A 21,179-nucleotide genomic window follows, 5' to 3' on the forward strand; every position below is an offset into this window, starting at 1 on the left:
AACTTGCTCTTACAGCCTACAACACTGAAGCCTGGCAACTGTCCAAGATGAAAAAAATATGAATGCATGCCCAGGATAAGGCGGCTTTGGGCAACAGACAACACAAAATTGATAGGTAAGACAGAGGCCACACCCACTATGCAAATATATGAGGTCAGGACCCTATGTGAAAGAGCCTTGGTGCATGTGTAGTATATTAAAAGTGGGTTAAAAGTTAAAAAAATGAGCTCTTTCAGTTCTCTGAATTGAATTTATTGAGCTGTACTGGCCGGTCAGCTCACTCAACTTAATAATTAATAAATAATACTTGTTCTTAAGAACAAAACACAAAATCACGTACTGGAGTGGTTCACATTGTCGAACAGTGACTTAAATCAGATTCGAACCGTTCAGAAAGTAGGTGTTGTGCCATATCATGTCCTTATCCATATCCTGATACCAGTAGAGTTCTTGGTACCACTTTAGAATAAGACTACCTTTATAAAGGCTTCATACATGGCTTACAATGGTTACTAATTAGGTTGTAATTGCTTTATAATTCATTAATAATCAGTTATAACACATACGTACAGTAGAAAGGGCAACAATGACCTGTTGTTTGCCAAATAGTGAACTATATTACACAGCAACTTATATTGTTGCCCTTTCTACGTATGTGTTATAACTGATTATTAATGATTCTTAAGGCATTTACAACCTAATTATTAAGCCTTAATTAACTAATTGTAAACCATTTATAAACCCTTTATAAAGGTAGTCTTAATTTTAAAGTGGTACCGAGTTCTTTCTTGTTTGTTTTTTTATTTAGCCTTGTTCATTTTGCTACATTTTGTTACAGTCTTCTTTTAAAGTTAGAGTGGGAAATAAAACTTTTATTTTCTTGCATTAGTATATTATTTAAATGAATAGTAATTAATCATTTCAGTGTTTCGTCCTATCACCAAGAATCATCATTCTCTCAAATATACCCTGAAATATTACTTTAGGGCGTTATCTCCCACCCCTACTGTAAAGCCAGTCCTGCCTCACAACAGCCGCAATGCATAAGGCGCCGCATGGACTGGATAGGTCCATTCCCGGTGCTTTTTTTTTTTTTTTTTGCATTTTTCCTGCTCTACCATACCTGATCTACAATTCCCAGGTGAGTAGATTCAGGTGTGTAAGAGCATGGCAACACTAAAATAGGCCATCCACCACTGAGAAATAATGGGACCAACTATTAATGGGAAACATGAGCCACATGAATGTCATTATTCAATTAGACTGCACACACAAAGGAGCCAGACCGAGCTGCTATTAGTGCAAACACACTACCCTCTCCACGGACCAATCACACGCCTCACACCATCCATCTGAACACACCAAACGATTCTGATATCTGAACACTGAATCCAGATTAAAAGCTTTATAACATAAAAAATTAGGACAAAATAATAGAACGTCTTTAGAACAACTTTAGACAAGTGTACAATTAGGACTAAGATATTCCACATAAACCATTATATTGTGGCACTTTTACAAGAAACAGCTCACAGGCCATTCATTCATTCTAGAGACCACAACTAGACATTTTAACATTAATAAAAAATGAGGAAATTGAGACCTAATTTAAGACATTATTAATCTAATGTCTGATCATGTCTCAATTCATTATTATTTACATAATAATAAGTCTTAGGCATTAAAAATGAGACAAGTTTAATAATGTCTCAACTAGTGTCAATTTCAAATGAGTAAATACATAATTTAACAATTTAACAATGTTTATTACTGTTGTAATTGCTGTTATTTGTGACCCTTATTTTAAGCTAGTTACCAAATTGTGGGACTACATCTTATCCACATTCATCAACCTGTCTTGCTTGATTGCTCCCAGAAATGTGTGTGTGACCCAATATATATGTCTTGCATATATCCTGCAATCCATCAGCCTTTAAAGATTTTAGGAATGCCACCCTGGCATCCCTCTGCTTACCTAATATGTTGTTATCACTAATAAAATAAAAGCTAATAATGTTATTCTTATCTGATATGGTTTAAATCACAGATTGTTTCACATATAGACCTGCAGGATTAAAATAAACAACTGCACTGCTGTCAAAGAAAGACACAGAGCACACTGATAGGTCAACTGAACACAAAGACAAACCAATCAGGGTGTAAATCAGGTCTATACTGAGCTCAAGAATAGACCAATCAGGATGTTCTGTATGTACGACTAACAGCGTACATCTCACCTAGTGTCTCACCTAGTCACTCCTAAAAATAATGTATGCGAAAGTCCTGCAGGTATCAGGAAGACACGTGTGAAAATTCCACGAGTCTCGGGAGGAGTGTGATGTCTGATATTTTTAAACAACAAAAAATGAGGCGCAGCATATTAAAAAGAAGTTGCACTAAGTTGGGGATTGCATCCTTATATATTTATATATTTATATATATATATATATATATATATATGTTGCTCTGTTCGGGGCTGGAGCGCACCGGTGGACGGAGCTCCTCCACCACCCCAATCTCTGCTCTTCCCTTTACCTCACGCCACCCCCCTACTTTACACGGGTCCTACATTTCTGTACAATTCAACCCAATCTGTCCTTCTTCCTCTGCCGCGTTGCTAGGCAACCGTCTCCGCTGTGCTCCCCCACTTCTCCCCATCTCTCTCTCTCTCTCTCTGGCGCTTTTTTTTTTTCCTCTCTCAAAACCTCTGCTTAGGGTGTTGCTATAGAAACAGATTTATTTAAAACGAGAAAAAAAAAGGACAAGCGAAAAACAGAAAAAAAAGAAAATTAGCTTTCTGTGTATTTTTTTTCTCTCTTTCTTTTTTACCCGCCCCCTCACACGACACCCCCCCCCCCCCCGCCCCCTCACCGCCCCCGACAACACACAACTGGACACAACACAACATACGGTATGACATCATCATCCAGTGGCACAAAGAAATCCATATGCGTCGGGTTCACGCTGTGTCAGATATTATTTGTGTGCAAAAATAATAAATAATATATGAAATAATGTGATGATGTAACTGATTAATTGTGCGATGTTTTAAATCTTATGAAAGAGACTGTGCAGATGTTTTTTATGTTTTTTGTTCATTCTTTGCTGTTGGACGCATACATAAACTCAGGATGGGATTAAACCAGGGGTGGACAACACTTACAAATTGAATAATTGTGTCCTTTCGTACTGTTCTGAATATTCTAATATATTCTAGTATTATTCAGAAAGATTAATAACAACCTTACTGAACTCCTTAATATTTTCATGAATAAATGTATACAAATACAAATATAAGAGATGGTCTGAATCCTGATTAGGTCCTGCTTCATGCACACACTCAGTCTGAAGCTGTTCAGTCATCCTCACTTATTCATACCGATGTGTTCTCTCAGCAATCATTAAATTATATTAATTCAGTCTATCTAAGGAAGCAGAATAATAATAATATAAAATTCTGGGTGTAGAGGTTCTAAATGGTCCAGGGGACTAAGGAGCAGACAGTATATTTGAAGCTCTGTTGAATCCTGAATCATTCTGCTTTGCCATCAGCAGCCGGAGTCTGAGAGAGAGCACGATTGGCCATGCTCTCTGTGTGTGTGTGTATGTGTGTGTGTAATGTTGTAGTGTGTAACTCCTAGTGTAATGTTGTTTAGCATAGGCATCTGTTAGCTGATGTATCAGAGCTGAAGATCCAGTGATTTCCTCTGATTGCGCTGCTATCCAATAGTGTTGCATCAGCAGCAGCTGGAAAAGAGGCAGATTCAGAACTTCACGTGAATCAGAAGAGGCATGTGCTGCTGTTCACACTCCTAGTGCTGAGAGCATTACCAGCACTACGATGGGGAGGAAAAAGGAGTGGGAGGGGAAATTGGCTTCCAAATTGGTCAAAAATGGGATACAATTAGAAATAAATAATTAAAATGAATTCTAGGGGTATCAGCAGATAACTGCACTCTGATAAAAATGGTTAATAATAACGATACAGGGATTACGATTCAATGTATGATGATGATATTTTGTGATACTGTGAGCAAGGTGATATATTGATATATTGCAACTGTTTAAACCTAGGAAAATTTAGACAAATAGTAATAAAGCAAAAATCACTATAATATTCACTAAATCACTAAAATATTGCTTTTTATTCAATCAGAAAAAAGTGGGATATTACCACAGTGTACACCACTGTAATCTAGTGTAACACAGTACTAAATGAACCACTGCCTGACTCTACACTTTACAATAAATATCAATACAATATGATTTTTTGTGCCACGGGTTCCACAACAAAAAAATCACTTACTTTATTAATTCAAAGATGCTGAAAGTGAAAAAAAAAAATTCACTTATATTGATAGGAGCTCCCTGATACCTGGCCAATTGGTATCCTATATACTGGGACTTTATATCTGGCTCGCTTGCGCGCTTTTACTTAAGAGTGAATAAGTGAGACAGAGTCACTTGCAGTCCTCCAGGTGGACAGTTGTTTTCGGTTGAGAGTACGCTGTGTGTTATTGGTCATTTCAAGCATTCTTAAGTGCCTTGAGTTGCAGAAAGGCACTGTATAAGTGTAACTGTAAGATTTGCACTCAACCTCTCTCTTTCATAGTGCATCAGTTCAGTGCAGTTCTGCAGCTCCATGGCAGAGAATTCAAACACAGGGAATATGTCTGTACAGTCCATGCTGGGCAAAAGTTGGGGTTAGGTTACCTAGGTATCTAAATGTTATAGCTATATCTAGTCTTACATCAAGGAAAGTTTACAGCTTTGAGCACATGGACAACGAAAATGTTTTCTAGAGGAAGAATTATCATCAAGAGTAAAGGTGAGGAACTGAAGCCTAAATACACTGTAGCAGCTATTAAGCATGGTGGTGGTAGCTGGTTTGAAACCAATATGTTAGACTGTGTGTTAGTGATGAAGATGAGGAGGGATGAGGGAATGCATAGTGGGACATGGTAAAAGTCATGGAGTCATTTTCTGGTCTAATTTCAAGACACACCATAGTTTAAGGTGCACTGTGTAACACTAGTAAGGAACAAGGGTGTTGCCATGTTTTCGTTATTTAAAATTAAATGCGCACTGGATGTTAATCTACACAGATTTCTCTCCTGAAAACTGTTTATTTGGATGAGTGAAGTGCTTCAGTTTACTTACAGTTAGCTTAGATTTCCAGATTTCCACTCAGGCCGGGTGCAGCATTAGCATTAGTGGCTAAGTGCTGCGTTAAGCCAGGGCAATATTAGCTAGCCATTCGTTCCACGTAGCGGCTAAAGCTAATACTACTCCAGCAGTGCTAGACGGTGTTAATAGCAGGCTACAGTCTGATTATGCTCTAGATACTCTAGCTAAAATGCAGATTATAGTGCAAAAAATATGATAGTTTCAGATATTATGGGATATTTTCATGCTGCACTGTAAAACACTGCAGACTCTAACTAAGCTGTGTGATGTTTCTTCTGAGAACTCTCCTCAGCACTGCCGGCTGCATAATAATGATCCACTGCATTTAATTGGGTCTCTTCGGTTACTTAGGGCTCTTGTTAAGTTTTGGTAAATGCATGGATGCTTATGCAATAATGTTCATTAGTTGCATGAACGTACTCAACACACACACACACACACACACATTTTCACAGTCCTAGGCCTACTTGAAGGCCTCTGGCCGTAACACCCAAACCACATCAGAGTGTGTCCTTTATTAGCTTGCCCATGTACATAAATAGAGCACATTAGGAAACACACGGCAACCAGATGCTCGTTGTGTGTATGTGCTACTGTGTGTGTGTGTGTGCGTGCGCGTGTATGTGTGCGCATGTTTGGGGGAAAATTATACCTGTTGTCCCAATGGGTTTGGGTACTAAGCCTAGTAGTGGCGACTGTGTGTGTGTGTGTGTGTGTGTGTGTGTGTGTGTGAACCTTTACACCTGTGCTCTACATATCTGTAACACAGATGAAGAATGGGTGTTGTCACAGGCCCTGCTGGTGTAACCCACCTGCATCTTCTACTATTTTATCTACATTAAAAGGTAAAAAGCCCTGCTTTTAACACACAAAGAGGAAGAGCAACTTCTGAGGGCTGTGTGTAAGGCAAGCAATTACACTGATGAGATAATTTAGTAGCGTTTAATCAGGAAAAAGCACTAAACTATACTTTAAAACGTACAGATAGACTTGCTGTTTTGCCATGCGCTTGCGTAGACAGCCGACTGCATTGTGAACGTAACCCTTCACACACTTGTACGTGTGTTACTGGAGGCTACCACTAGAGGCCTCCACTTGCCACAGCGGCATGGACACATCATACAGATGGAAGAGTAAGTAAATGATGTGTTGGTTGGTTGGTTGATGCTGCAGTTGGTCTGCAGGTTTAGGTTCAGCAACAGTATGTGCTGAAAGAATGAGGTCAGCTGACTCTACCTGAATATACTGAATATAGACCAGGTTATTCCATTAATGGATATTTTTTTTCTTCCCTGATGAACACGAACATATTCCAAGATGAACAATGTCAGGATTGATGGTGCTGGAATTGTGAAAGAGTTCAGGGTTCAGGGAGCATGAGATCATCATTTATCATTTTCACACATGGATTGAGAGAGAGTTCACCACAGAGTCCAGATCTTAACCTCATTGAGAATCTTTGGGATAAAGTGCTGGATGGAGAAGAGCTGCTTTGTGCAGCGGTTGGTCAGACTCTACCATCATCAAAGATCTTGGTGAAACATTACTTAATGCAGCACTGGATTAAAATAAATCGTGTGACGTTGCAGAAGCTTATTGAAACAATACCACAGTGAATGTCAGAGTGCTGCAATTAAAGCTAAAGGCGCTCCAACCAAATATTACAGTGTGTGATTCCTACCCTTCAAAAAAAGAACCAATCAGGTCGCTGCTTACACTGAGAATAGAAGAGTGTCAGCTCTCTATGGAGATCTGCACAAGCGCAGGTGCCAGGACAGGCTAAAAAAATCATGTTTTTGTGTATTATTGAGCCAGATGCTACAAGCTAATCATGTGGTTTGTGTGTATTTTTATCTGTGATGTAAAATATGTTGTTGAAATGGTAATTAGTTTGCTGATTTCTTCAGTTTAAAGTAGTTTGGTCTCTCCATGCATACACAGCTGTGTAGTGCACTGTAAGTATATCTCCACCCTTATACTGACCACTGAGGTCCAGCAGGACCAGAGTCTTCAGTCTACTGATCCAGTTCTACTCATCCCATAAGCAGGAGAACTGGAGAAGAGTTCACTAAATCCAGCTACAGAACCACAAATCCAGGGGGTGGAGCTTAATCTGACCCAACTCCTCCTACATTGTGTTCTCATTGGTCTGAAGCAGATAGAATCGATACCTTATCCTCACTTAGTGGACTTATGGGAGGAGATGGATCAGATCAAGCCCCACCCCCTGGACATGTGGTTGGTATTTCATTAAATCAGAACCGTCCAATCACACACCTCCCATTTAACAGAAAACACAGTGTAACACCAAGTATCCTGTATTTGTGTTTTCTGTATAAATTTGATTTTTTTTCTGAACTTCATTTTTCTATATGAATTTAAATCCTCTTTTCTTTCTGAATTTACATTTTCTTGCTCTTCATTTTTATTTCCCTTTTTTGAATTTGAAATTGTTTCTTTCAGTAAATCTAATTTCATTTTAATTCACATATTTTCATGCATTTGATCTCTCTCTCTTTTTCTCTCTGAAATTGAATTTCATTTCCATCTGAATCTATTTATCTCTCTCAATCTGGTTTCTGCATTATTTTATTTCATGTATCTATCAGAATTATGTTCCTTTTAAATGTTTGTCTCCATGTAAATTAGAATAATCTCTGTAAATTTGTGTTTGAATTCCATTTTTTGGGGAATTTTGTTTCTCTAATTGGTTTATTTGAATTTTCTGACCGCTAAATACAAAAGTAGGTAAAAATTTTCCATTTTTAGTTTTTGATTCTCTTACTCTCACAATCGGAATTTCCGGAAAAATGAACAAATTAATCTTTTCTTTATTTTAAATGTTTTTCCATTTTTGCTTTTCGCAAGTTGGATTATACCATCAGATTTGTGTTACAAGACACAAAAATGGACAAGTCTAAAAATGGAGAGAAAAATAAACTTTTCATTTTTCTTGAAATTCTGTTTGTGAAAGTTTGAAATGAAAAACTAGATAATAATTTGAATTAAAATCCATTTCTTCTTTATTATACAGAATGGAAAGAAATATGTGATTAAGTTTTATACCCAATTTTCTATTTTTAAATTTAGCTTGATACAGTGAATTTGTGTATTTGAATTAGCTTTCCCTTTTTCTCTCTCTCTTTATATGTGATTATTTTCCTTAAATTGACTTTCTCTCTTTTTTTATTTAGTCTCTCCTCCCCGACTCTCTCTCTCTCTCTTTTCCTCATTCTCTCATCCAGTTTGACAGCGGGGAATGATTGAAGTGTGTCAGCCCTAATTCTGACTGACATGCACTGTCAAATATGCAAACGCTTGACTTTTGCATGCACACACACACACACACACATTTATCACTGTCTCTGTCTGGGTTTTTCTGGGCCTCGTGTGATATTATGCCCATACTAACCCCTACAGTAACCTTAGCCTTAAAAAAAAAAAACAATACAGTGGATCTAAATGAGATTTTTCTACCTAAAATGTATTTCTTTACAGTACAGTAGCAGTAAAAATCTGGACACACCTTCTCATTCAGTGTTTTTATTTTCCTTTTTTTCTATATACTCTGTGAAGAAGCATTTAGAAAACTATTATTCTGTGCAGTCTATTTTCACACCTTCCACCTGTGTTGCTAAAATAGCAACAGTGCTTGTGAATATATCTACACTGATGGGTGCGGTGTAGTGGTCTGGAAGTGCGGTGCGGCGAGGTGCATCAGGTGAGTGTCTGCCATATTGCAATCTTAGCAACGGAAAACACAGGTGCATCACTGACTGATTTAAACCCTGACAACAGTCAACCGTCAGATGTTCAATGCTATCTTGGCAACTCAGGCACTCCGTGCACACTCAACACCAGTGCAACCCCCCCTGCTCCTTACACGAAACTTCACAGCATGAACGTGCAGGTCAGTATCGTCTGCTGAGAAACGCAGAGGCTCTGCACCATTAAAATAGCGATTCATCAAAATCAGAGCATACCTGGCTCCCAAAGGAAATGACAAGTGACACGCTGATTGTTTTGTTTTTAAATTGCACCCGAAACACACCTATGATTATTTCAAATTAGAAGAGTATTAATACATGCCTTTTGCTGTTTCAAATCACACAAGGCGTCCTGGTCTTCCTTTTCTGGTCGGTCCTGATGAGAGCCAGTTTCATCATAACATTTTTGATAATCTGTACATACGATAATCTGCACATACTTTCAAAGTTCTTGAATTTTTTGAGAATATCTTTTTTTTTCCGTGAATTGGATTTGAAATCAATTTCATTTATCTATGTAAATCTGGGTTCTCCATTCATTTATTTATATCTCTTCTCTCTAATTTGATTTCCATTTCTGACACACACACACACACACAAACACACACAAACACACACACATACACACATAAATTGTCCTTATATACACATGATTCTGTCTTGTTGGGTAAAAAGCAGTGGTGTGTCTCAGTGGTTCTCACAGTTTAATGGACTATAAGGGTCTAATAAGGACAGTCATTATTTTCCTGCACTGAAGCAGACATGAGTCATTTTCCAGAAGATCACAGAACATCTCTGTTCATCCATGAAAACTGAGACAACAATCATACAGCGCTAATAAACGTTCACCATCTCATATCTCACTACACTTCCTCTCACATCACATTATAATACATTATTCTGTAGCACTGAGAGATACAGATAGATATACCCAAATAGCTCCCACTGTAGACAAATATCCAATATATATATAAATATTCAAATATGTTCTTCAGTGATTAGCAGTGATTAGCATGGTGGTGGTGTATGAGGTGTTAGTGAGTGTTGAGCTGGTACAGTGAGTGGATTAGATACAGCAGTGATTAGCAGTGATTAGCATGGTGGTGGTGTATGAGGTGTTAGTGAGTGTTGAGCTGGTGGTACAGTGAGTGGATCAGATACAGCAGTGATTAGCAGTGATTAGCATGGTGGTGGTGTATGAGGTGTTAGTGTGTGTTGAGCTGGTACAGTGAGTGGATCAGATACAGCAGTGATTAGCAGTGATTAGCATGGTGGTGGTGTATGAGGTGTTAGTGAGTGTTGAGCTGGTACAGTGAGTGGATTAGATACAGCAGTGATTAGCAGTGATTAGCATGGTGGTGGTGTATGAGGTGTTAGTGAGTGTTGAGCTGGTGGTACAGTGAGTGGATCAGATACAGCAGTGATTAGCATGGTGGTGGTGTATGAGGTGTTAGTGAGTGTTGAGCTGGTACAGTGAGTGGATCAGATACAGCAGTGATTAGCAGTGATTAGCATGGTGGTGGTGTATGAGGTGTTAGTGAGTGTTGAGCTGGTGGTACAGTGAGTGGATCAGATACAGCAGTGATTAGCATGGTGGTGGTGTATGAGGTGTTAGTGTGTGTTGAGCTGGTGGTACAGTGAGTGGATCAGATACAGCAGTGATTAGTACTGATTAGCATGGTGGTGGTGTATGAGGTGTTAGTGAGTGTTGAGCTGGTGGTACAGTGAGTGGATCAGATACAGCAGTGATTAGCATGGTGGTGGTGTATGAGGTGTTAGTGTGTGTTGAGCTGGTACAGTGAGTGGATCAGATACAGCAGTGATTAGCAGTGATTAGCATGGTGGTGGTGTATGAGGTGTTAGTGTGTGTTGAGCTGGTACAGTGAGTGGATCAGATACAGCAGTGATTAGCATGGTGGTGGTGTATGAGGTGTTAGTGTGTGGTTGAGCTGGTACAGTGAGTGGATCAGATACAGCAGTGATTAGCATGGTGGTGGTGTATGAGGTGTTAGTGTGTGTTGAGCTGGTACAGTGAGTGGATCAGATACAGCAGTGATTAGCACTGATTAGCATGGTGGTGGTGTATGAGGTGTTAGTGAGTGTTGAGCTGGTGGTACAGTGAGTGGATCAGATACAGCAGTGATTAGCATGGTGGTGGTGTATGAGGTGTTAGTGAGTGTTGAGCTGGTGGTACAGTGAGTGGATCAGATACAGCAGTGATTAGCATGGTGGTGGTGTATGAGGTGTTAGTGAGTGTTGAGCTGGTGGTACAGTGAGTGGATCAGATACAGCAGTGATTAGCAGTGATTAGCATGGTGGTGGTGTATGAGGTGTTAGTGAGTGTTGAGCTGGTGGTACAGTGAGTGGATCAGATACAGCAGTGATTAGCATGGTGGTGGTGTATGAGGTGTTAGTGTGTGTTGAGCTGGTACAGTGAGTGGATCAGATACAGCAGTGATTAGCAGTGATTAGCATGGTGGTGGTGTATGAGGTGTTAGTGTGTGTTGAGCTGGTGGTACAGTGAGTGGATCAGATACAGCAGTGCTGCTGGAGTTTTTAAGCATTTACACAACATAAAGCACATTTACACTTTCGTAAAAAGAAAAAGAAACACAGAGAACTCACAATAACTATGAAATATATTTAAGTATTTCTATAAAGAAATTACAAATAAAGGCAGAGAGCGTTTCCTACACCTTCAAAAGACTATTAGAAACTGGAGGAAACTGCTACAGGAAGACGTCTGGCTGACCCACATGGAAACAGCTTTAGCCTTTAGCTCAGATTAACACTGAACTACGTCTCACCAGTGAAGCGAATAATTCTGTCAGGTGAAGTGCAACACTAACACACGATAAGATGGGAAAATAAAAAAAGCAGCTTGTCTGAATCATACAGCACTGCTACTGAACTACTGAACAGTAGCAGTGTTCTAAAACCTTAGCCTGGAAATGTGTGTAATTTATTATTTATATTTACACTCGTATATTTAAATACTATAATCACTACTATCTAAACAACAGGTTGGTCTTTTAAACAAAAGCGTGTTCATTCAGAACAACAGAATACTGATATCCTCTGATATAACTAAGAGAAAAGAGTCCTTTTGTTCTGTTTGACACATATACAGTCAGTCCTGGACTACTGAAGAAAACAACAGGACACAGAGCTCAAAGAACACCTCTCCTCTAGACTCTCTCAATTACATACAATATGATACAATTCAAATCTTAAAAATATTACATTTAATCAAAATATAATTCCCTCAAAATTGCAGACTAGAATCAAAACCAAGACTGGGCGCCAAGTGGTCCAGCGGTCTAAAGCGATGCCACTATTAGCGGGAGGTCGCCGGTTCGAACCCCCGCTCATGCAGCTTTGCCATAATAACCCTGCTCCCTCTGGGTGGGTACAGTAGATGGCGCTCTCTTCCCACATCACTCCTAGGGTGATGTCCGCAGCACAGGGCTTCTGTGAGCTCATGTATCGGAAAGAAGCGGTGGCTGACTTCACATGTATTTGAGAAAGCACATAGATAGTTTTCACCCTCCTGTGGAGGGCTGGGGCATTACTAGTGATGGGGGACTCCTAATGAGTGGGGTGTGAATGAATTGGCTGTGTAAATTGGGGAGAAAATGGAAAAAAGACTGATTTGTTACATTGTATTTGGTAGATTTAGTTTTAGTTTCACACTGCACAATTAACAGCTTTTCTACATCCTGTCATCTTAACCTACAGTATGTGGGCGGACTCTCTCTCTATAATTGATATACACTGATTTTTATGAAGAATGTCGTCAGTTTAAAAAGTTGCTTTTTTTTAGGTGTTCTGCCTCCCTGCCAGAATTTGATCTCCTTTACAGTTACAGTACATACAGAATCACCAGTGTAATCTGTACCCATACTGCAGAAGAACTGGACCGTGGTTCAGTAGATCCAGACTGAGTCCACCTCTTTTGGTTCACCAAATTGTGGTCCTTTGGTCCAGCTTCTTTCACAACTAAAGCAAAGTGAACAGTCTGAAATTCTTCTCATGGCTCAAAAAACAGATCTGCTGGAACCCACTGGGTCTGGTGTAGACAGACAGTGGTGTCAGATCTCATGAGTGCTGAAGAAGAATGAAAAGACTTTGCTTTCAAGTTCCTTTACAATGTCACCACAAAATTCTACAAGTTGCAGTTGCTCCCTTTTAGGTTTCTTTTTAACAGGGTTCAACAAACATTGTGGTGTTTCACCTGGATGTAAGTAAGTAAATGATGTGTTGGTTGGCTGATGCTGCAGTTGGTCTGCAGGTTTAGGTTCCGTAACAGTATGTGCTGAAAGAATGAGGTCAGCTGACTCTACCTGAATATACTGAATATAGACCAGGTTATTCTTCCATCAATGGATTTTTTCTTCTCTGATGAAAACAAACATATTCCAAGATGAACAATATCAGGATTGATGGAGCTGGAATTGTGAAAGAGTTCAGGGTTCAGGGAGCATGAGATCATCATTTATCATTTTCACACATGGATTGAGAGAGAGTTCACCACAGAGTCCAGATCTTAACCTCACTGAGAATCTTTGGGATAAAGTGCTGGATGGAGAAGAGCATGCTTTGTGCAGCGGTTGGTCAGACTCTACCATCATCAATGCTGCTGCAAGATCTTGGTGAAAAATTAATTAATGCAGCACTGGATTAAAATAAATCTTGTGACGTTGCTGAAGCTTATTGAAACAATGCCACAGTGAAGGCGTGCCTCAATCATAGACAAAGGTGGTCCAACCAAATATTTGAGTTTTTGGTCCAGGCAGTTTATTATCAGAGCAAAATCCCAATCAAAATGCTAAATCCCAAATCAGGTTCCAACCAGTTAAAATATTACTGGCCAGCAAGTTCTAATGGAACAAAGAATAAGAGCTTATCTTTGCTAAAAAAAAAAAAAAAGAACCCAAAAGAGGATTTAGTCCCTTTTAGAGGCCACTTACATTGTGAAGATGAAAAGCATTGAGGACAATTTCAGTTGATTCTCTTTAAGTTTCACTTTACCATAGGTCTAAATGAGCTGTGGTGTGAACAGAAAGTGGTCTGAAAGTGAAAAGAACTGGAAGAAGAACGGGACTACTCTTAGAGAGCATCGGGATCAAATTCGGTTCATTTTCTTTTAATGGAAATTTAAATCAAGGTCTTAAGAAGATGATAGTGTGAACAGAAAATGGTCTAATGCTACATTCAATTCAACACAAAACAGGTCATGAGCTGCGATCATTGTGTTACTTTTGAGGTGTGATTAGATCTAAAATATGAACCTGTTCTTACAGAGTTTTACACAGTTTATAATTCAGTATTACACTGTAGTTACTGTGTAATAAAACAATAATAAAGCCTGTGATTTGTTTAATACTGCTGTGATGCTCTGTAATGTACACACACAAGTTATTAATAATAAAAGCCCTGACAGTGTTTGTTGTTACAGGGTTAAATTCCCCAGATTCATTAAACTCGCTGAGCAGAGACAACATACCACAAACACCTCCCCAGCTGAGCTAATGAAAGAACAGCAACACGCTAATGAAAAGAAAACATCATTTCAAACTTCATACCGGATCCTTCTCCTCCCATCCCTTCAGTCTCATCACCACTGCTGACACATTCACTCCTCCCTCCCTCCCTCCCTCCATCATACGCATCCCTGTCACTCACTCTCCTCCCCTGCTGTCATTCTCTCTCTCTCTCTCTTCATCCCACCATCTCAGAAACTAGCTGACTCCTTCTCTTCTGAGAAGACGACCACTCCGACTCCACTCCTCTTTCTCTCTGTCTCACCATCTGTCTCTCATTCTCCTCGTTTATTTGACAGTGCCGACGGTTCTGCGGAGATCATTCAACACTGAGTCCCCAGACAAACCCCAAATATATACACACCAGTCTTCATCTTTCTGTGTCGCCTGGTTCTGAAATTGACCACAGATGCAGGTCAGGGCAGCACAGCCAAAGGTCTGGAGTGCTAGAACCTGAAACCCCCTTAAAACGGCAAGACTTTTATTCTGTAATTTATTTAAAGGTTCATAGTCCAAGCATTAAAGCTTACATTAAAGGACCATTCAGGAATATATATTTACAGTAGTAGATGATCAAATGATCAGGATGTGTCATCAAATGGGAATTTCTTGGCAGCAGAGCTAAAGCCAGTATTTTATAACTAGAACTGCGCAGTACGTCACAGAACTCTGTGACGTACAGAAACTGAAAGTTAGACTTTATTTTGACTCAATGTAGCGACGAATGTGATTATACGTTGAGAGATTACCTTACATCCAAAACGAGTAACGGTAAACGTTACTCATGGCCATTTCCAGGCAACTAACTAGCTGTTTTTATCTGTTTATTTCCAGTCTACATGGGCAGGAGACTGCTGCTTTAACTGCAAAAAACAACCTGTTTAGATGTTTAAAACACCAAAATCAACATATCTGGGACAAATCCAACATCTCCCTCTCCCTAAAAAGAAATACTTTTTTGATTGCAGACAGTACCAACCCAATATATTTAATGTTTTGTCTGATCCACTTAATTTCCTTCATAAATCTATATATATTCCTTATTTAAAAAATAAAAACACGTGTGACAGTAAAACATAAAGCATTTAGTAAAGCATGATGTAGTCATTATTCCTTTCCACAACATTTAAACATTAAATATTTCAGGTGTTATTTTATTCCCTTCTTCCAGCAAACACGTCAAGTAACAGTACCCTCTTCATTCACAGGCATGCCATTGTATTGTTGAAAAATACACAAAATACAGTGTTATGAAAAAGTTTGTGTACCTCTGATAATTTTCATTATTTTTCTTAATAAATCATTGGTTGTTCAGATCAGTAATTTTAGATAAATATATCATAAAGCAGACGAACACAGTGATATTAGAGGAGTGAAATGAAGTTTATAGGATTTACAGAAAGCGTGCAATAATTCTTTAAACTAAAGTAGGCAGGTGCATAAATATGAGCTCCCTTGTTCTTTTATTGATTTGAATATCTTAAGCACTAATTATTGGAACACAAAATTTGTGTATGGGAGAGAAATGCAGAAGAAGCCTTTTCTGAGCCACAAACAGAGTCACTTGAGGTATGCTAAAGCTAAAGCACATTTGAACAAGCAGCTTCATGTTGGAATAAGTTTCTGTGGACTGATGAATCTAAAATTGAGTTATCTGGAGGGCAGTTATTTATGCATGGAGAAAAAAGAAAACAGCATTTCAACACAAACACTTTACTGCTCCCCACAGTAAAATTAGTGCCAGTTCCATCATGCTGTGGGGATTTGGTGGATCAGTGCAGGTACTGGGAATCTTGTTAAGGTTGAGAATCTCATGGATTCCAGTCAAAATCAGCAGATTCTTCAGAACAATGTTGAAGAATCAGTGAGAAAGTTAAAGTTAAAGCACCGGGGCTGGATCCTTCAACAAGACAACGACCCTAAACACTAAACCCTAAACTCTGCTCTAAATCTACTAAAGCTTTCATGCAGATGAACAAGTACGATCAGAAGGTTTCTACGATCAGAAACCTGAATCAAACCTGACTGAATTGGAGATGATTTATAAAGAAGAATGATCCAAAATATCTTCAACCAGAAGCTTCAACCAGACTCTCATTGGAAGCTATAGGAAGAGTTTAGAGGCTGTTATTTTTTACAAAAGCAGGAGCTACTAAATATTTTTGTATGTATAAGTTTTTTTTTAAGTTTACATTGATGCACCTGCCTAATTTAATTTCAATAATTATTGCACACTTTCTGTAAATCCTATAAACTTCATTTCACTTCTCAAACATCTCTGTGTTCATCTGCTATATGATATATTTAACTGAAATTGCTGATCTGAACAACCAATGATTTATAAAGGAAAATTATGTGGGTGCCTTAAAGTCAGCCTATGTTACTCTAAGATTCAATTGTATGTTTCTGCATTAATACTGTATCCCAGAAGTGTAGTGACACGCCCCCATACCCTGATAGACCCAGTCTTTTGCTGATAGCAATCTGACCACAATACACATATTCTAGATTCCTGTATAGGGAGACGTATGACTAAGCAAATAATGATTACAATCACCCGTTGACATCAGTTAATTCTGGTGTGGTACTGTGATAAGATGCAGCACCTGTGCAGTTGTGAAATGTCTTTCCTACTAAATATTCCACAGCCAACTGTCAGTAATATTGTAACACAAGCAACTAAGCCATGAAGTGACAGACCACATAAAATAACGTACTATGGAGAGGAACTCATCACTACAAACCTGAAGACCTCTTCATGTGGCTACAGATTAGATCAAGAACAGGAAAGCATGGAGAGCTTCATGGAATGGGTTTGAAACACAATGCAAAGCATTGGATTCAAGGGTGTAAAGCATACTGCCACTGGACATTTCAGAGCGGTGGAGGCATGTTCTCTGGAGTGATAAATCACACTTCTCCGTCTGCCAATCTGGTGGACAAGTGTGCATTTAGCAGTTCCCAAGAGAACCGTGCTTGCCTGACCTCATTTTGCCAAGTGAAATTTTGGTGGAGGAGGAATTATGCTTTAAAATACCAAAATATGTTACAGGAACAGTTTGGGAAGGGCCTTTTCCTGTTCCAACATTACTGCACACCAGTGCACAAAGCTTCATCCACATAGACATGAATTAAGGAGTAGAATCTGGGGTAGAAGAACATGACTGGTCTGCACAGAGTCCTGATCTCAACCTAATACAACACCTTTAGGATGAACAGAGTGGACAGACTTCTCATCCAGTATCAGTGCCTGACCTTACAAATGCTCTTCTAGAAGAATGTTCACTAATTCACATAAATACACTCCTAAACCTTGTGAAAATCCTTCTCAGAAGAGTTCCCACATCATATCAAACCCAATGGAATAAGAATGGTATGTCATATGTGTGCGCATACGCGTGTAAAGGCAGACGAGCAAATACTTTTGCACCTGTAGTGTATGAATGTAAGTCTTTTGTTAAACTGACTATACCACATGTAGCATTTTCAGAAATCTATAAATTATTTATATGGATATATACTGTATAAATGTTTACATTATATACAAAACACAAGTACATATTGTTATTTTAAATATTGTATGGTCTATTCAGGTCTATTCAACGTTCATTGTGATGTGCTGGCTCGTGACACTCAGGTGCTGTGTGCGCGCGCGCGTGTCTGTACAGAACGCGCGGGAACAAGGCAGTCTGCACGAGACTCTCTCTCTCTCTGAGGACTAGCACCAGTCCGACTGCACACACACACACACACACACCAAACATGAATGCTGATGAGGGCGGACGACGGCTCGTGCTAACCGCAGCTCAGAGCTAACCCTTCTTTGTGTGTGATAGCTGATCGTGTGTGCGCGCGCGCGCGCGTGTGTGTGCGTGAGCGCGTGCCATGTCTTTTATGTGGATAAAACGGGGGAAGGTCATGGTATATCAGGACACACACACACACGCGCGCGCGCGAACACACGCAGGCTGTGTCTGAGCTTACACAGTATGAGTTATTAAACAAAGACTGCTGTACTGATTTTCAATACAGCTGATCAACACCAGCATCACCTACCTACACACACACACACACACACACTTATATACATATAAGAAAAATGAAAGAAAGACAGAGTAATACAGAGAATAAAAGAGGAAGATGGGGAAAGATGGTCAAGGAGACAAGAAAAGAGATAAACAATAAGAGAGACAGAAATTATGAGAGGTGGAGAGAGACAGAATGAATGATAGTAAAGGAGTAAGAATGAGGTAGAGAGAGAGAAAGACAGAAAGAGAGAGAGAGAGAGAGTACAAAGACAGACAGAATGAAAAAGGGAGAAAAAATAGAAGCCAGATAAATGAAGAGAGAGAAGAAACGAGACACATAAAGAAAGATATTGTAAATGAGAGAGAAAAGAAATGAAAAAAAGAGAACAAGACACGAGAGAGAGAAAGAGAATTGTTGAGAATGAGAAACAGAGAGAAAGAGACATGATAGAGAGGAGAGGAGAGATAGAGAGAGAGAGAAATACAGTGAATCAAAGACAAGAAGACACAAAATGATAATAGAAAAAAAAAACGTGGCCAGCACTGTCTGGACTTCCTCAGGTATAACTGACTGCCTATATACACCATGTGATACGGCGTGTGTGTGTGTGTGTGTGTGTGTGTGAAGGCTGCTTACCTCTGTGAACGGAGACCCCGATGGCTAAAGTTAAAATCCAAACCGAAGCCATGGCTGAGCCCCCGACCCCCAGCCGCTGCCCCCACCATCAATTCAGCTCTACAGCCCCCCACTACTGCCGCTGCTGCGGGGGTCCGTCCGCGCGCTCCTCCCGAGCATCCCGCGCGCTGCTGCTGCTGCTGCTGTCTCCTCCTCTCGATCTGTGGCTTCCCTTTCACTACATCCCTTCATTAACAAGACTCTACCTCTACCTCTCTCTCTCTCTCCTCCTCACTCTCTCACTGTCTCACTCTCCTCTCTCGTCTCTCACTCTCTCTTCCTCACACTCTCTCTCTTCCTTTCCTCTATCCCTTCCCTCTCTTTCTCACTCTCAATCTCTCTCTATTTCCTTCTTTTACTTTCTCTCTCTCCTCCTCTCTCTCTCTGTCTCTCTTCTATCCCTCTCTCTCTGTTTTCCTTCTCTTCTCTTTCTTTCTTTAATTACTCTCCCTCTCTCCCCTTCCTCTATCCTTTCTTTCTCTCTCTCCCTCTTACCCTCCCTCTCTCTCTCTCTCCCTCAATTTTTTCTCTACTCTTTCTTCCTTTATTCTTCCACCTCTCTCTCTCTCTCACTCTCTCTCTCTTCACTGTAACTCTCTCTAGTTAACCCGGTTTCAGGGTAAACAGCGCCGCCCAGGCCCCAGCGGTGCTCTGCGGTACTGCAGCGGTTCTGCTCTCGTCCTTCCACGCTGTTCAATGTCAGAGCAGCGGTGTGGGAGAGAGCCAGCCCCTGGAAACAGCGCCGGCCAGCTGCTGCCGAGGAGCCGCCGCTCACCCTCCTCACACAGCTCCTCCACTGAGCTCCACACAGCTCCACAACGCCACCACGCAGAAAGAGAGAGAGAGGGAGCGCCCAACATCATCACCCCAGCAGCTGGAGCAGCGTGTTTCTCCACAGCAACAGCGAGACTGAAGCCTTCAGCAGGAGATCTCCACCCTTAACCTCGATCGCTGGACTCAACAGTAAAGACGATACATTTCAAAACTTTAGCAGTCCAGGTTTCTCAATTACGACTCGTAGATCACTGCACATGTCTTTAAGTGACATGTCCAGCAGTCGAGTCTCTCACCAAGAGGTACACTATCCAAACATTCCCTATGAGAGCCTTTTTTACAACACAGCACTTGTTTGTCCCAAAACACCAATGTTTAGTTGCATGAAGGGAATTGTGGTAGGTTTGGATGGATATAAAGTATTTTACAAAAATAAGAATATTTTTTTTAAATATTTGATATAAATTGTCATGGGACAACACTGAAAATATGACACTTTGATACAGAGTAAAGTAGTCAGTGTACAGCTTGTAAAACAGTGTAAATTTACTGTGCCCTCAAAATAAGTTAACACACATCCATTAATGTCTAAACGGCTGGGAAAAAAGTGTTTACCCTGAGATACAACATGATGACCAAGCGAATACAATAATTTAACAGGACAGGTTCCACTCAGAACAGGCCTCGCCTAGCATCATATCTAGAGGTTAAAGGAGTGGGGCTCAGCCTGTCAATGCTATGACCATATGCCACATACTGCATCAACCCTGTCTGCATGGCTATTGCCTCAGAAGGAGGCTTCTCCTAAAGATGCTGTACAATAAAGCCTCCAAACAGTTGGACATGGGTTACTGGAATCATGTTCTGTGCTCTGACGAGATCAAGATAAACTTTTTTGGTTGAGATGGTCTCAAGTGTGTGTGGTGACAACCAGGTGAGGAGTACAAATACAACTATGTCTTGCTTATGGTCAACATCATGGTGGTGGGAGTGTCTTGGTTGCGTTTTAAATGCCTTTTGTGCCTCTGTGGGAAATCCTCAAATGGAAGGTGGAGGAGGACAAGGTCTTTGATGCAGTGTGGAAGAGTGGTGGAGGATTACAGCTACATCCTGTAAAGCTTGTGCTGGATGATAGGGACACTTTGGACAAAATAGGTGTACTCACTTTTTTGTTACCAGTGGTTTAGACATTATTATTGGATGT

General features: G+C 40.0%; 1 protein-coding gene and 1 long non-coding RNA gene across 3 annotated transcripts in view; one reads left to right on the plus strand and one right to left on the minus strand.

Moving 5' to 3' along the window:
- kirrel1b (kirre like nephrin family adhesion molecule 1b) overlaps positions 1-19,258 on the minus strand; it is an 80,471-nt gene extending 61,213 nt beyond the window's left edge. For both annotated transcript variants that reach the window (XM_049478524.1, XM_049478523.1), the window contains exon 1: positions 19,163-19,258. In XM_049478524.1, the coding sequence (XP_049334481.1) occupies positions 19,163-19,214 (52 nt within the window). In that variant the 5' untranslated portion in view covers positions 19,215-19,258. The remainder of the gene's footprint in view (positions 1-19,162) is intronic.
- On the plus strand, positions 10,111-11,439 carry LOC125801689 (uncharacterized). Its single transcript, XR_007438855.1, has 3 exons — positions 10,111-10,166; positions 10,336-10,810; positions 11,121-11,439. It is a non-coding gene; the product is annotated as an uncharacterized LOC125801689 (long non-coding RNA).
- Positions 19,259-21,179: the final 1,921 nt, after the last annotated feature.

Source organism: Astyanax mexicanus, chromosome 4 (assembly GCF_023375975.1).
Source record: "Astyanax mexicanus isolate ESR-SI-001 chromosome 4, AstMex3_surface, whole genome shotgun sequence".
NCBI classification, from domain to species: Eukaryota; Metazoa; Chordata; class Actinopteri; order Characiformes; family Acestrorhamphidae; genus Astyanax; species Astyanax mexicanus.